General features: G+C 35.5%; 2 protein-coding genes across 3 annotated transcripts in view; one reads left to right on the top strand and one right to left on the bottom strand.

Annotated features, from left to right (window-relative positions):
- Window positions 1–691: 691 nt before the first annotated feature.
- Window positions 692–4521, bottom strand: LOC127869039 (retina-specific copper amine oxidase-like). Its single transcript, XM_052411295.1, has 3 exons — window positions 4356–4521; window positions 3934–4010; window positions 692–3646 (listed from the first exon to the last, which is right to left on the bottom strand). The coding sequence occupies exons 2-3, from the start codon at window positions 3982–3984 to the stop codon at window positions 1193–1195; spliced, it is 2505 nt and encodes an 834-aa protein (XP_052267255.1). The 5' UTR covers window positions 3985–4010; window positions 4356–4521; the 3' UTR covers window positions 692–1192.
- A 1864-nt stretch (window positions 4522–6385) lies between these two features.
- LOC127869038 (ATP-dependent translocase ABCB1-like) overlaps window positions 6386–13623 on the top strand; it is a 46945-nt gene continuing 39707 nt past the window's right edge. The window contains exon 1 of one of the 2 annotated variants that reach the window (XM_052411293.1): window positions 6386–6424. In XM_052411293.1, coding sequence (XP_052267253.1) covers window positions 6415–6424 — 10 coding nt within the window. In that variant the 5' untranslated portion in view covers window positions 6386–6414. Of the gene's footprint in view, window positions 6425–9785; window positions 10036–13623 lie in introns of those variants that run through there. The other variant, XM_052411292.1, reaches the window with a different exon arrangement.

The raw sequence follows: 13623 nt of genomic DNA, 5'->3' as shown, positions 1-13623 counted from the left end.
AAGTTTCTTAATGATTGGTTAATAGCTATATTTTTACAAAGTTCACGTGTTTACATGCATAGGTCATCGGGTTCATGTCGTTAAACTATAAATATTTTCTCTCTTACGGGCGTTTCTTGTTTGATTTATTTGTTTGCAGTCACATAAACAACCAAGCTATGCAATATGGATCTGTTACACCCATTATTGCTGCTTCTTCCTGTATTTGCACGATGATGATCTGAAATATTAACTATAAGATGCTATATTCTTAAATCTTTTTCTAAAAAGAATGGATATAGTTGGCACTTGTTCGTAATTTCATTTCATCGTTCCTCATACACGTGTAACACTGTTGCTCTGGTCTCCTTCCTACCATTAAGTTATTAAATGGTAATTAAAATGAATGCGTTTTATTTTTATTATTTTTATTTTATTATTATTGTTTAATTTGAGTTACAATGCTATGTGGTTAAATTGTTTTTACACATATATATCATGAATATTGCTGGGCCAAGAGTGAGGTTGAGCGCTCTAAAAACGGTGTAAAACACCAATGTTTTGCATTGACCGTTCCAAGGCTGTGACCCCAGCTTTATTCTTCTATGTGTGTATATGTTGTTTCGTATTGTGCTGTTTCGTACTGTTTTGGCAATTGGTCACTTGCCTTAAATAAAGGACCAACAAATTTTGTTTAATGAAAATGCAATACTTCTCCAGCAGCGGGAGTTTTATTTCTTTATATTCAGTATATATGTACAATGAAAATTGCCTTTACCCTTGACAGCCATAACAGTCAATGTACAACAACTGCTTTGAACTCAACCAATAGCATAAAAACAAATGTTAGCAGCAGGTTTCATGTTGGTTTGGCAGATACTGTACGAGAGTATCCACAATATTTCACTATAAGTAAAAGTGTTATGTCTTCTGTTCATACGCTTTTCCTTACTTTGACATAGTGACATAGTGATAGTTTTAGCACAAAAGACCAAGCTTCGAACTCAGCGGAGATATAATACGGACAAATGTTCTGATAAAGTTTCAGGAAAATTGGGTCTGAATAGTGGTTACAAGGTATATGTAGACAATGCAATAATGTGTTATAATTGTATGCAATCATGTTTGATTAATTATGCAATTATGTGTGATAAGATCAAATACATAACAAAAAATGAATATGTTTCCATGAAATGATATTTTGTGAAACGCGTCATTTCTCTTCAGGGCATTGTTGATAATCATATGGATCAACACTGTCAGAGTAAAATGCAGGAAGGTCAAACACCGGGGTGCTGTCGAAATAGTTAAAAGGTTTCAAGGTAAATCCTCTTTTCACCGAAATCGTCATAGGGACATCTTCGGCGCATGGAATGTGTAGGAACTTTTCGCTTATCCAAAGCACCACGTCTTCATTGACAATGCTTTCATCATCAAGTGTCATCTTCCCTGCTTCATCTGCAATGTTGAATGGACCAAGCGTTGAATAAAATGTATTCGTCAAATAGGGTTCTGATTCTTTGCGTTTACTTATCGCAATTTGGTACTTCAAATGATTCCACGAGTTTAACAAAGGGTGATCCTTCAATATTTCTTGCTCTGTCGAGTATGGCACAATCCTATACCCTCTTAACGAACCCCATTTGTTTCTTTCTCGTTCATTAACAACCATATAGTATTTTGGCTGGTGTGGGTTCCACACTACAGATGTTTCATTTTGGTAAATGGTATCGCGTATAAATCGAGTTTGGTTAAAATAAAACATGTTATTATTTCCCGAAAATGTTCGCCTGTCATCGCTTTGAAAAGCAGCATTAATATCTCCCGCTTCCCACGTTAGAGTTTGGAAACTATTTTGTATGCCTAGGACATCAATATCTACCTTAAAAGAATATGTATGATCGTGTATGGGACCCAACAGAAAATCACCTATTCTAAATCCAAACATTGACGAATTGTAAAGGCCATCATCCCAACTTCCAAACAAATACCCCGAAGCTGTTAACATAGTTTCTATACGACCGTCAACGTGGAATTCCCATTCGACTACATAGTCATAGTTCCCCAGGGTAAGGATAGTCCTAACAACGAGAAAGTAATCAACCATTCCCCTTGCCCTATGTCTCCATAGCGCTCTCTGCCCGTCGGCTTCAAAAACACACACTCCTGCCCATGGTCCGACATGATACCACTGAAAGGTACCGTTCACATCCAGAATGTTGCCCCACTTGGGACAATCCAGCCCTGGCCTCGGTTCTCTGGAACCTGTCCCGAGTAAAAATGCCGTGTCAGTAAGGGTCAACGGTCCGTATCCATTAGAACCAGGATGGTACAAGAGAGTTATATCCTGAAGTGAAATTTCATATGCTATTCTGTGTTCCTTGAAACGGATGTCATAGATTACAGGACCTCTTACGGGATGCAAAGAAAATTCAAATTGCCATCCTAAATAAGTAATTTTGTACCCGTTTATTTTATACCGTTTACCGTGCTCTGTATACGTCCTTGGTGGTGGAATATTTGAAAAATCCCTTTCCGGCATAGTGTCGTCTTTTCTTACATTAAATTCATTCGTGTGCTGCTTGATATAGCCTTTTGGGTAACGTACCATTCTTAACGTCCCCAGTCCATAAGCATCGTTAAGATCCTCGCTGGAATAAAATGGGCCTTGTGAAGCATAATACCAATCAGAAGCTTTCCAATTTGCAACGTTTGTTCCCGCGTGGTGAACAAAGCACGATATAGGCAAAAGTCTTAAAGAGGCATCCCCTTCTCCTTCATCATCAATTTGCAGATACAAATTCATATGTGAAATCCTTTCATTCGCGTTAACAGTAGGTAGCTGGTAAAACATTACAGATATATTGTTACCAAACGAGGCACTGTCGAAGCTTTCGCGAAGCAAACTGTCCAATCCAGGCACATGAAGCGTGATATTTATAAATTTAAATAGCTCATAGTTTTCCATTTCATCGTTTGGCCTACGATTAATGTTTATAACGCCATCCTTTATAAGCTGTTCAGCAACCATATTTGTGAGAGCATTCAGTGGCCCAACTTTGTACTCTATTACATCCGGCGGTTGCATTACGGGTCGAATGACATGCACATGCGCAAACCGGGCAGGCAATGACCCACTTCTGTCCAAGTACTCCAAAACGTGTTGTTTATTCGGTGGATGGAGATATAAGTGAGTTATCCTTGATTCATTGAACTGTTGTGTCGTCGATATATATTTTCTTGATTGTAGGAATTTAACAACTGAGTTTACTTCCATCTCTGTTAACTGCGAAAATGGCGAAAGATGTACGTTTGGTTCAAAATGAGCATTTTCTTTTGATGAATTTCTATTACAGACCTTACATAAATAACTCTCGCTTTCTGTGTGATTTAATAATATTTCAGATCCCGTAAGTGTGTTATTATATTTTTCTGTTATACACTGTATCGTATTTTCAACTACGCATGGAGTATGTTCAAACTTTTTTTGATGGCTCAAAACAAAACGATCGAATGCAATGCCAAGAACGAAACTTGTTACGCCAGTAAATAAAATTGACCCTGCTAGAGTCTTAATACTGAAGGATTTCACTTTGTTTCGCTGTATGTGTTTTTCAGATGCACCATCGTCGTCATCATCTCCATCGCAACCCTGTGACTCGTGGACCTGCCGAACAAAATGTGGAATAAAATGTATACATTCACTTATGTGTACAGACCTATAATTTATTGGAGAATGTCAAGTGAATATTTCAAGTCATTTTGTAAATCAACATAACCAATTCAAAAGAGTTTTGAAGGTCGGTTGTAAACGTCAGCACACGCGGTGCATATGCCCACAGTAGATAATTATTTTATATTTACTCACTTCGAACAAAGTTGCGAAATGGTAAGTTATTTGTCCATTACTCTTCATTTTATTCCAACACTTAATTACTTTAATTCCGCACTCACCATTAAGGATTCTTCTTCGGAATTATATTGCATCCTTTGTAGTGAAATCATGCTCAGCGATGTCTGTGATTATGTTTCTTAAAAAACGTCAGCATGCATAGTAGATATTTAAAATATTTTAATTTCAATAGACATTGATTTAAATATACGTATATTTAAAATTGCATAGCGTTTGGTTATATATGTGTTTTTGCAATTATTACAATCGAAATGTAAACGATGTACAAAATGTGACGGTCGGTACACGCTGTTACATAGTAAAAACATCTTATTAACAGTCGACGCATGAATAACAGCTGGTGCACAGTTCTGCAATGTGTATAGTATCATTAAACTTTAAACACAACGTGTTATTTCTACATTAAATAAGAATGATCAATTTAAACAATATCTTATTTAATTTAACAAAGTCGTGTACTTACAGTAATATTTTGATGTTCGAATAGAGACGCTATCTCAAAAATAAATAACAGTTCAGTGAAAATCCATTGTTATATTTCTTAAACGTTTGGGTCAACACTAGATGTAGTCGAGTTTAATACTGAACGAAAACGCTATTACCGGTACGTGTAAGGTAAACTTGCAAGTTTCTGAACATGTTAAGGCTATCGATAGACTCGATTTAACTTAAATAAGTATTGATTTTACATACCCCAACACGGAACAAAATTGCTAGCTTGTTAAGTCGTGAATTGGTGATAGCGATGCCGATTCTTTCAATACACATTAAGCACTGCGGTTTCAAATTTCGTGCGTTATCTTACAATAGAAAAAATAGTGAAAAGCAGGCAGGCAATTACCATATTTTGGTGAAGTTTTTTAAATATAGTTTTTATATGTTTTTAATATGTTCCAAAAAATATAATAAGTGTTTTTTATTTATACATGTATATAAGTATTTTTTTATCAAAATTGTATGTTTGTATGAAATAAGCCGCAATGTATAATTAATGTACTATATTTGCATTAAATAAAAGAATTGGATTACCATTTTTGTAATTTCACTTATTTCTTAAAATGAATTTACATTTTTTGACACAAAATAAAGCTAGCAAATAATATGAATAGCATTTCATCCAGTCCGAAAAAATTAAATGGTTCTGTAGCATAACACATGTACATCAAGAGGTTGATGATAAGTGGCTGTTACCTAAATTCGAAAATCACTAGAAGATGTTCATAAGATTGTGAGAGCCGTAGGCCTGACAGAAATTAGATTTGTTGAATCGAATGTGTGTGATTATATCACAATTCCGAGCAGCAGCAAGTCATTAACGCTTTTTATACGTTTTTTCCGTATAATAAGCATTATATAGTGAAGATCTTATCGCTTTTATTAAAAGTGTTAATGCCCGAAAATACGTTAAGGTTTAGTGCAAATATGTATTCGTCATTTTAACAATTAAAGGTGTCGTTTACTACACATTTCAGAAAAGCAGTTTTTCTTTGCATTTGCTTTTACTAAGTTTTGTTGAAACTCGGTGAAAAATGTGAATAATTTGGTCAATATTTAAAAATCGATTATCACATCGAATTATAACCATGATAAGGATTTTTTGTACATTTAACTGGATATATCAAATATTTTAATATTATGATTTAAACATTTAGTATTATTCTTGAGTGTGTTGATTTCTAGATGTAAATGTAGTTAAATTAACGGCTTAAAAATGCACAAGCCCGTGTTAGATCAAGTTGTAGGAATGTGCTTTCTTAATATTTGCATGCGTATAACATAATATTTACTTTTTTTGTTTGTTTTGAATATCATTTTACTCTTCGATTGACGAGAAGCTTGAAATATAAACTAACACTAGGTCAAAGAGAAGAAAAAGACAGACGACTAGTTGTGCTTTTTTTTAGATTCGATAGATAATAAATTTAGTTTAAACATGATATAGGATCGTTTTAGATGATTGAGTGCACGCCTAGCGGTTTTGTATTTATTTTTAGGGAAACAGTTGAAACCTATCTTTTCTCTTCACATTTTTCTTATTTATAAAAATTATGTGAAAACGATGTTTCCACTAGAATGAATAGGTCAGATAATCTCTTTAACAAGATCTGAGTAGCCATTCCTAACGACGCAAAATAATGCGTTAGAAACATCATGGTAACCAAACAAATCTCGAAGAGAACAATTTAAATGAACAATTATATGGATCACAGAAGAACATGTTATTTACAGTTATTAGAGTCTAAATGTTTCATGATGCTTGAGACGACAATATGTTCAAGCTTTTTTGATGCGACTGAGATCAAGGACACAGGCAATCATCCGGAAAATCAATGAAACTACTTATAGTTTTACATAAAGACATTTCACGAGTTAACATAAACTATTTTATGTACGGCTTTAATAAATCTTCAGTGCTATTGAACCCGAGAGAAACGGGTCGGTGGTAACGTTTCGGGTGTGTAATATCTATAAAGATATAAATCACAGCAAAAGCAGAACTGATAGTATTGAGAAAATAGAACATGAGTAAAGGTAAACATTAATTATTTCATTTTTCGTTATTGTGGAATTTTAAATAGCATTTCTCTAATCTTGTTCGCTTTGAATAACTGTTGACACATTATATTAAATTTAGCTGTTTCTTATCCAACGAAATGTTAAAACTATCGGTACTGTAATGCACGAGTCGTTTCCCACTAATCACAGACAATCGCTGAATGTTTTAACTTTAGACTCTATCGCCCGGTTTTTCAAGTCGAACTTTGCGATTCTAATGTATCCCTCTTTTTGCACATTGATCCTCTTTTCGCTGCATTTTATGTCAACAAAGATGGATGCGCCAACGCCAAAACGAGCGAAAATACAGTAGACTGACTTCAAAATCACTAAAATCGTGGAGGTTCCGGGGGGGGGGGGGGACTTCGCCCCCTAGATCCCCTAGCAGGTTTTTGACCTGCACCCACCATGGGCCCTGGCGGCCCCTAGCAAATTTTTAAAATCCCGCCCCCTCCCCTAACCAGAAAACCGCCCCTGCGTGTGGATATATATGTATTGTTTAAATATTTATTTATAACCGATAAACTAGAAAGCTTTTCTCGTTGAAATCGATCATCTAATTCTTGCATTCTTGCTGTAACTTCTTATATGCGTTCACGCAACAAAAAGTAGATGGAAATAGCATACATTGGCGTGAATCTATAAATAAATATAAAACCACGGGCACGTGTGTACTAACATGTTGGTTCCAGTTTTAACACACTGTTTTAACCTGAAAATCGCAAAAATGAAAAAAGATATCAAATTGGCATTTGGTGCATCATATCTTGTTTGATTTCCTAAGTATACTTGTCTTTCAAATGTCATATTGTCTGGCCCCGCAGTTTTTAACATACTTTTTGAACCGGAAAATCGCAAACCTAAATAAAAGGCTACACTTACATTAGCATTTTTGCAGACGTTTGAATTGTTGCGTATATTTTTTCTACAACTGTCATAAAGCCATCAGTAGCATATTTGCAATTATGATAACAACGTATGAGCCTCGTTCTATGACAACTGGGTTTAATTCAAAGGTGTCGACCCAGATTTACCCATGCAATCCGCAAAGGCTTAACTGGGACCACACTTTCCGCCCAATCTGGATTTTCTTTATGGAAGGGCCTCCTTAAACGAAAAATGTCATAAATTCGGAAAGGGTCTTCTCTACGAGCATATGCTTATTTGCACAGGCTAATCTGGGACGATACTTTAAGCTCATGTTTTAAGCCCAGTTTTCCCGGAACGAAGGTCCTTTTATGACAGCGGTACGTGTTCTTGTCTCTTGGGTCGAACGGATAATAAAGAGGTGATCCTCTTAAGAAGTACAGACAATTCATTTTCGACGGAACTGCCGAGATCATATTGAATAAAAGGATAAGTAAGAAACTAAATCTATCAACGATTTTTTTTTCATGTCTCTTCGTCAATTTCTCTCTCATTAAACATGATTTTATATATTTATTTGAATATATTGGGCTTCTGTGCCCATATACTATCCAGGGTACGTTACTTCCACCTGTGCGCGTAATTGAATGTTAGGTTAATATATGGCACACTTATAGGTCATTAGTTTTGCGTTTATCGCAATATTAAAGACATTCGTATAGTCATAATTCCTCAAAAATACGCAACAATTTGTCATATCTATTTTAGCCTGAAATGATATGGCTGCGTACCCGTATTGATTGAATTTAAAGCTGCAGTAAAACACAATATGCTGTAATACGGCTTTGTTTTGTTGGGTTATATTGTCACACGGTCGACATCCAATGCCACCGCCTCTGTTTTGTGCTCAGATAACATTGTTCGCGCCTCAATAAGTCTAATTTTAGTGAATGTAAGTAAGTTAAGTAAGTAAATAGTTTATTATAGTGACATGTGCATTTCGTATGGTATAAACAATAATATATACATATAAAAAAGCACCCGGCCCATTGGACCTATAAGTCACCTTAGCTGTTAAGCTCAATCTACACGTAAAGCATATATATACAGTTCTATGTCATAACAAGTGATGTGCGCGTGGGGCTGAGAAAACAGATAGCATATATACAGCAAATATATACAGCTTCAAGTGGTCCCGATTATGTCGTCAATGTTTAAAATATTATAGTTATTCATAGCAAAAGCAGCATTAAACAATTGGGTATACTGTAATATCAAAAAGCTAATATACTTTTATCAATAAGAGTTACAGCACTGATACAGGTTCAAATTTACAGTGGATACATTACGGACTGCCTGAGCAAATATGCTTTAACAATTAACTTGAGTGAAACTTAAATCGATCAAAACAATGTCGTAAAAATAGTTTTTTTTTGTTTAATCTTATTCGGCATTATTTTCATTTAGGTCCCCTTAACTGACATGAATGGTTTCTTCGTCTAACCTCAATTTGCGAAAGACCAAACTGAAAACTTAAGGCCGATTATTATAATTATGGAAATATTAATGATTTACATTCCGTACAACACATACATTCGCGAGTTTACAGTATTTTCATTAGGTATAAAGAGTGCTTGGACCCACCACGGGTGCTTACATAATGCTTCTTTATTTTATAGGCGGAAGGGCCAAAAAGCTTTACGGTTACCATATTTCTTCTGGATTACTCAAATTCTGCCAATTTCGACTAAGCCCCCCGCCCCCACCCTCAGTATATTATTCTTGTTTAATTTTAATAAAACTCGACCTTAACCAAATATTTGTTCGGAACGTTATTCTGTAAACTGCAACATATTTTTAATGTACGATTATATGTGAACTGGAAGTACTTTCATTCTATTATATTCTACGAGTTTTCATTGCATACTTTTTTAACACTAAGCAAGCCGGGACTTTTAGATAGTTGGCAAGCCTCTTTGCTCATGTTTACGAGTTCGGGTCGGGATATTTGATATCTTGCAAGTTGTCAATGATTCATATTTAATACAATAACCAAAATAAACATACTTTTAATATCATGTTACAAATGTGTCGTAATTGTTGTATGTGGTAAATAATAAATATATGGTATATCATTCAAACCCTCATTTATCATTTCAATATCTGGTACGATAGTGTACTTTCTTGTGAATGGCGTATACTAAAAGTATCAAAAAATTCCCAAACTATACAAACAAGTGGCAAGAGAATAGAAGTTCAAGTAGCTTTTTATAACACATTCGTGTGCCGATTCATGAACTCTTGTTTCGGTACAGAAATGCCAGAGACAAGAAGCCGTGTTTTTCGCGAAGGTCATGCGAGCTATTTTATGACATATTGCATGTTCAATGTGCCGAATCATGAACTTTAATGTGCTACATTGTGGTCTAAAACCGACAATTAAACAACGAGTTTAACAACGCTTTTAACGGACTGAAGTCACTGAGTACTTAAGAACGTACTCAGAATATAGGGTTTACAGGCGGTCTTTGGTCTTGTACTGCTATCGAGAAATACTACGTTCAAATTTAGAGGGTATATAAAACGGTGGGATTACCCAGTGTTATGAAGCCCGGGAGAAACGGGTCGGTGGTTACGTTTCGGTTGTGTTATATCTATACGCATATAAATAACAGCAAGAGCAGAACTGAAAGTATTGAGAAAATAGACCATGAGTAAAGGTAAACATTAATTATTTCATTTTTCTTTATTGTGGAATTTTAAATAGCATTTCTCTAATCTTGTTCGCTTTGAATAACTGTTGACACATTATATTAAATACAGCTGTTTGTAAATCGAAACTTATCAAACCAAATGTTGAAAAACTATCGGTACTGTAATGCACGAGTCGTTAAGCATACTCCGGCAATATGCCTTACAACATGTGGATATATATATAAATATATATATTATTTATTTATAATCGATAAACTAGAAAGCGTTTCTCGTTGAAATCGATCATCTCATTATTGCGTTGTTGCTGTCACTTCTTATATGCGTTTGCGCAACAAATAAATGGACAAAGCATACATTGGCGTGAATCTATAAATAAATATAAAACTACGAGCACGTGTGTACTAACATATTGGTTCCAGTTTTTACCACACTGTTTAAACCTGAAAATCGCAAAAAAGAAAAAAAGTTTACAATTGGCATTTGGTGCATCATATCTTGTGTTTGATTTCTTAAGTATAATTGTCTTTCAACTGTTTTATTGCCTTGACAGGCTTAACTGGGACTTCATGTTCCACCCAATCTGGATTTTCTCTATGGAAGGACCTCCTTTAACAAAAATATCAAAAATTCGGAATGTGTCGCCTCTGATGAGCATGTGCTTATTTGCACAGGCTAATATGGGACGAGTTTTTAAGCTCATGTGTTAATCTTAGTTTTCCCGGAACGAAGGTCCTTTTATGACAGCGGTACATGTTCTTGTATCTTGGATCGAACGGATAATAAAGAGATAATCCTCTAATAGTAGAGCCAATCAATTTTGTTCAAGCTGCAGTAAAACACAATATGCTGTAATACGGCTTTGTTTTTTGGGGGTCATATTGTCACACGGCATTAGCATATTGTCACACGGCATATTATAGATATACTATAATAGAAACAAGGAGTGCAACTTCATTTGCCATAAAACTACACCATCTTTACTGTAAACCATGTAACTCGAAAAAAATAATAACGAATCAGTAACACACCGGTTGTTTTCGAAAGCTAATAAAATAATTTATCAAGAAAAATTAACATCAGTACCATTGAGCAAGCAGTATTTCGATACCAGCTCTGTTTCTCTGCTTCGTGTTTCGTGTGTCGCCCTTTGAACGCGAGACACGATATTTTGCGCGATACTCAAAGCGACACACGATATTGTGCGCGATACACGAAGCGACACACGATATTTTGCGCGATACACGAAGCGACAACACGATATTTTGCGCGATACACGAAGCGACACGCGATATTTACCACGATATATCGCCTTTTGGGCTACCAACACTAGGGCGATATTTCGTGGTACATTCTCGCGCGTCGCCTCGAGTATAGTACACAATATCGTGTGTCACTTCATGTGTCGCGCAAAATATCGTGTATCACTTTGTGTGTCGTGTGTCGCCCTTGATGAAAGAAGGGCGAGAGTATAGATGGCACTATCAGGATTCCGTACCGTATTGTGTTTTTCTGCAACTTGAATTTAATAAAATACGGGTACGCACATTTATTCTTTCTTACTAAAATAGGCATGACGTTTATTTACGTTGTTTTGCTGAATTATGATAATGGAAGTCGTACATATTGCGAAAGTGCACAACGACAGGAGTACCATATATTAACCAAACATTCAATTTCATGATAATGGAAGTCGTACATATTGCGAAAGTGCACAACTACAGGAGTACCATATATTAACCAAACATTCAATTTAATGATAATGGAAGTCGTACATATTGCGAAAGTGCACAACTACAGGAGTACCATATATTAACCAAACATTCAATTTCATAATAATGGAAGTCGTACATATTGCGAAAGTGCACAACGACAGGAGTACCATATATTAACCAAAAACATTCAATTTAATGATAATGGAAGTCGTACGTATTGCGAAAGTGCACAACTTCAGGAGTACCATATATTAACCAAACATTCAATTTCATGATAATGGAAGTCGTACATATTGCGAAAGTGCACAACGACAGGAGTACCATATATTAACCAAACATTCAATTTCATGATAATGGAAGTCGTACATATTGCGAAAGTGCACAACTACAGGAGTACCATATATTAACCAAACATTCAATTTACTGATGATCGATTTTTTGTATTATGTATGCTTTTGTTAACCCATGCATGCCTAGCGTCTAGATAAAAGGCCTTGGCAAACAGCGAACACCCAGATGAGACGCCGCATGATGCGGCGTCTCATCAGGGTCTGCGCTGTTTGCTTAAATGAATTTATGTAAGAAATATTCTAAATATAGAAATAAATGAACTAGACATCCCTAATTTTGGAAATAAAATGATCCAATTTAGAAGGATTAGAGAATCCACTAGGCATAAATGGGTTAAATATGATCTCGGCAGTTTCAACGAACATGGATTGTCTGTACATTCTATGAGCGATGACCCCTTTATTATTTGTTCCACAGGAGGGAAGCCCATAGTATTATTATTATTTATTTGTTGTATCATAAATATGCTTAATTAGAAACAATGAGTGCAACTGTATTGGTACACCATCTTTACTGTAAACCATATAATTCGAACAATTTTTAACGAATCAACTAAACACCGGTTGTTTTCGAAAGCTAATAAAATAAATCAGGAAAAATTAACATCAGTACCATTGATCCAGCAGTATTTCGATACCAGCCCTCAGAAATTGACCCATTTCCAAAATCGTGTTTGGTCGGACACAAGTGTGTCCACATAGAGATTTTTGATGTCGACCACTTTTAAGAGCTTAAACTTAATAAACAAATCATTAAACGGTAGATAAACAGAACCTGTATGCACATTTAACAGTTTTTTCAATCCGTTACAATACCTATTGTTATCGAAAAAGTACAAGGTAAACACCATTTTATCGCGTCATTCGATCCGCGAGTAGAAGCAATCGAAAAAAAATCCCAAACTGAACAAACAAGTGGCAAGAGAATAGAAGTACAAGTAGCATTTTATAACATATTCGTGTGCCGAATCATGAACTCTTGTTTCGGTACAGAAATGCTAGAGATAAGAAGCCGTGTTTTTCGCAAAGGTCATGCGAGCTATTTTATGACATATCGCACGTTCAATGTGCCGAATCATGAACTCTTATGTGCTACATTATGATGTGATCACAGTATCGATCCCACTGATGGAATTGTTACCGTAAAATGATTTATAAACGGGAGTCAATTGTGTATGTACCGAATAGCTATTGCATAACAGAAATACATTTAAACGATCTGTTCTATTTTACCAACCCAAGCTCGGATGCGATTTTGTGTTTGTGGAAACATTTACGGATGAAAGCTTGTAAGGAAGCTCATTAGGACGAATCGTATTGAACATTAACCCATTTATGCCTAGTGGACTCTCCCACCCTTCTAAATTGGTTCAATTTATTTCCAAAATAAGGGATGTCTAGTATATTAATTTCTATATTTAGAATATTTCTTACAGAAATTCCTTTAAGCAAACTGCGCAGACCCTGATGAGACGCCGCATCATGCGGCGTCTCATCTGGGTCTGCGCTGCTTGCAAAGGCCCTTTTTCTA

The sequence above is a fragment of the Dreissena polymorpha genome, chromosome 2 (assembly GCF_020536995.1).
Source record: "Dreissena polymorpha isolate Duluth1 chromosome 2, UMN_Dpol_1.0, whole genome shotgun sequence".
In the NCBI taxonomy this organism is placed as follows: domain Eukaryota; kingdom Metazoa; phylum Mollusca; class Bivalvia; order Myida; family Dreissenidae; genus Dreissena; species Dreissena polymorpha.
Note: the sequence above shows the minus strand (reverse complement) of the source record. Positions and strands in the feature narration are given on the sequence as shown.

Coding starts and splice junctions, on each gene's coding strand:
- LOC127869039 (XM_052411295.1), bottom strand. CDS start 3,984: ATGATTTCACTACAAAGGATGCAATATAATTCCGAAGAAGAATCCTTA. Junction 3,647..3,933: donor CCGAAGAAGAATCCTTAATG/GTGAGTGCGGAA, acceptor TTTGTTCGGCAG/GTCCACGAGTCACAGGGTTG.